This window comes from Meleagris gallopavo, chromosome 1, assembly GCF_000146605.3.
Source record: "Meleagris gallopavo isolate NT-WF06-2002-E0010 breed Aviagen turkey brand Nicholas breeding stock chromosome 1, Turkey_5.1, whole genome shotgun sequence".
Lineage (NCBI taxonomy): Eukaryota > Metazoa > Chordata > Aves > Galliformes > Phasianidae > Meleagris > Meleagris gallopavo.
This window is the reverse complement of record NC_015011.2, coordinates 172,104,732-172,106,209: the sequence shown is the minus strand read 5'-3', so window position 1 is coordinate 172,106,209 and position 1,478 is coordinate 172,104,732. Positions and strand designations below refer to the sequence as shown.

The following is a 1,478-nucleotide window of genomic DNA, read 5'->3' as shown; positions in this document are numbered from 1 at the left end:
TTTTTCCTTGCAGTTCTGAAGAACACACTATTCCTTTGCCCTGGGCTTGAGCAATAAAGGGTAGATCTGATTGCTGGTTGAACTGTCACCTCTTCACTGTGATGGAAAAGTGCTCATTTAAAACAAGCCCTCTGTTATGCTGCTAAAACTGCCTCTGAATACAAGATCTGTGGTGATTGTTAAAACACAAACCTCAAAATGTCAGAACCCGACCCTTCATCTGGTTTTGTAGGAAACATGGAAAATGGGACTTTTCTGGAGCTATATCCCACGTCACTTTCAACATCTGTGGATTCATCACCTGGCCGTTTATCCAACGTCTACGTCTATGTTTCTATATTCCTCAGTCTCTTAGCTTTCCTCCTTTTGCTATTGATCATTGCACTTCAGAGGCTGAAAAACATAATTTCTTCCAGTTCCTCATACCCAGAATATAACAGTGATGCTGGAAGTTCTTTCACTAATTTAGAAGTCTGTAGTATTTCTTCCCAGCGGTCTGCTCTTTCAAACCTTTCTTCATGAAACTAAATGAAAGGGAATATATAGGGCATGAAGAAGCTTTGTCTAGTTTCTAGGGGAGGTAGTGCATGCAACATTTGCCTTAGGAGACGACAATGAAAAGGTGGCATTTAAAGTTTACTTAGTTTTTTCATTCCTTTTCTAGTCTTCATTTTCCCTTTCCTGATGATTTTCATTTTGGATAATGACTCTTAATCATTGTTTCATGCCTGTAATTGTGATGCTTTTTTTCACACGTATGTGGTGTTTATTAGGAGTATTCCTGCCAAACTGTAATATGGTTCTAAGTAGATGTGTCATTTTTTTCTGCTCTAGTTGTGGCCCCTTTCCTGGTTTTGTATCAATAATACATTGTTTTTCCTTTTTTTAATTAGAAAAGGATGAAATCTCTGTTGCAAAAGTAACAAAAAATGAGCTTAAATTATCAATATAGTTTGTGGGACAATTTAAAGTTGTTGACATTGTTTCTTTTTTCGTTTTTCTTGTCTTTTTCAGTATTTGTTGGTGTTTATTAAATGCAACTAAAATCCATCTCCTGAAGAATGTTACATTTATTTATCTGTACTTCCAAATCATTCTGGATAAAGTTGTCTGTATTTCAGTTTTTGAATCTCTGAAATCTTTGGCTAAATTAGTAAAGCAACTACAATAATTATGGTCATTGCTGAATGTGTAGAGGTATTTTTGGACTATGCTGCAAATAATTTGCCTAACGACTTATTCCTCTGGGGGGCAGCTTTTGCTTCGGAATCACACATCTCACAAAACTCCTGTGCTAATTGTGCAGCCTATTGGTACTGGGTACCAGTACAAACCAATGGCTTCTTTTAGGAGATCCATATACCGTGACTGTAGCTAGTAGCTAAATAGCTCCTGGAACTATCCTTTCTTTAGGCACAAGATGTTTGCAAAGCCAGCAGGAATGGAAATTATTTGGTCTGGTGAGGGTTTACTGGGGT

The 1,478-nt window shown here is 37.1% G+C and overlaps 1 protein-coding gene across 1 annotated transcript; it reads left to right on the top strand.

Annotated features, from left to right (window-relative positions):
* Positions 1-14: 14 nt before the first annotated feature.
* SERTM1 (serine rich and transmembrane domain containing 1) lies at positions 15-1,050 on the top strand. Its single transcript, XM_010728953.3, has one exon. The coding sequence runs from the start codon at positions 199-201 to the stop codon at positions 520-522; it is 324 nt and encodes a 107-aa protein (XP_010727255.1). The 5' UTR covers positions 15-198; the 3' UTR covers positions 523-1,050.
* Positions 1,051-1,478: the final 428 nt, after the last annotated feature.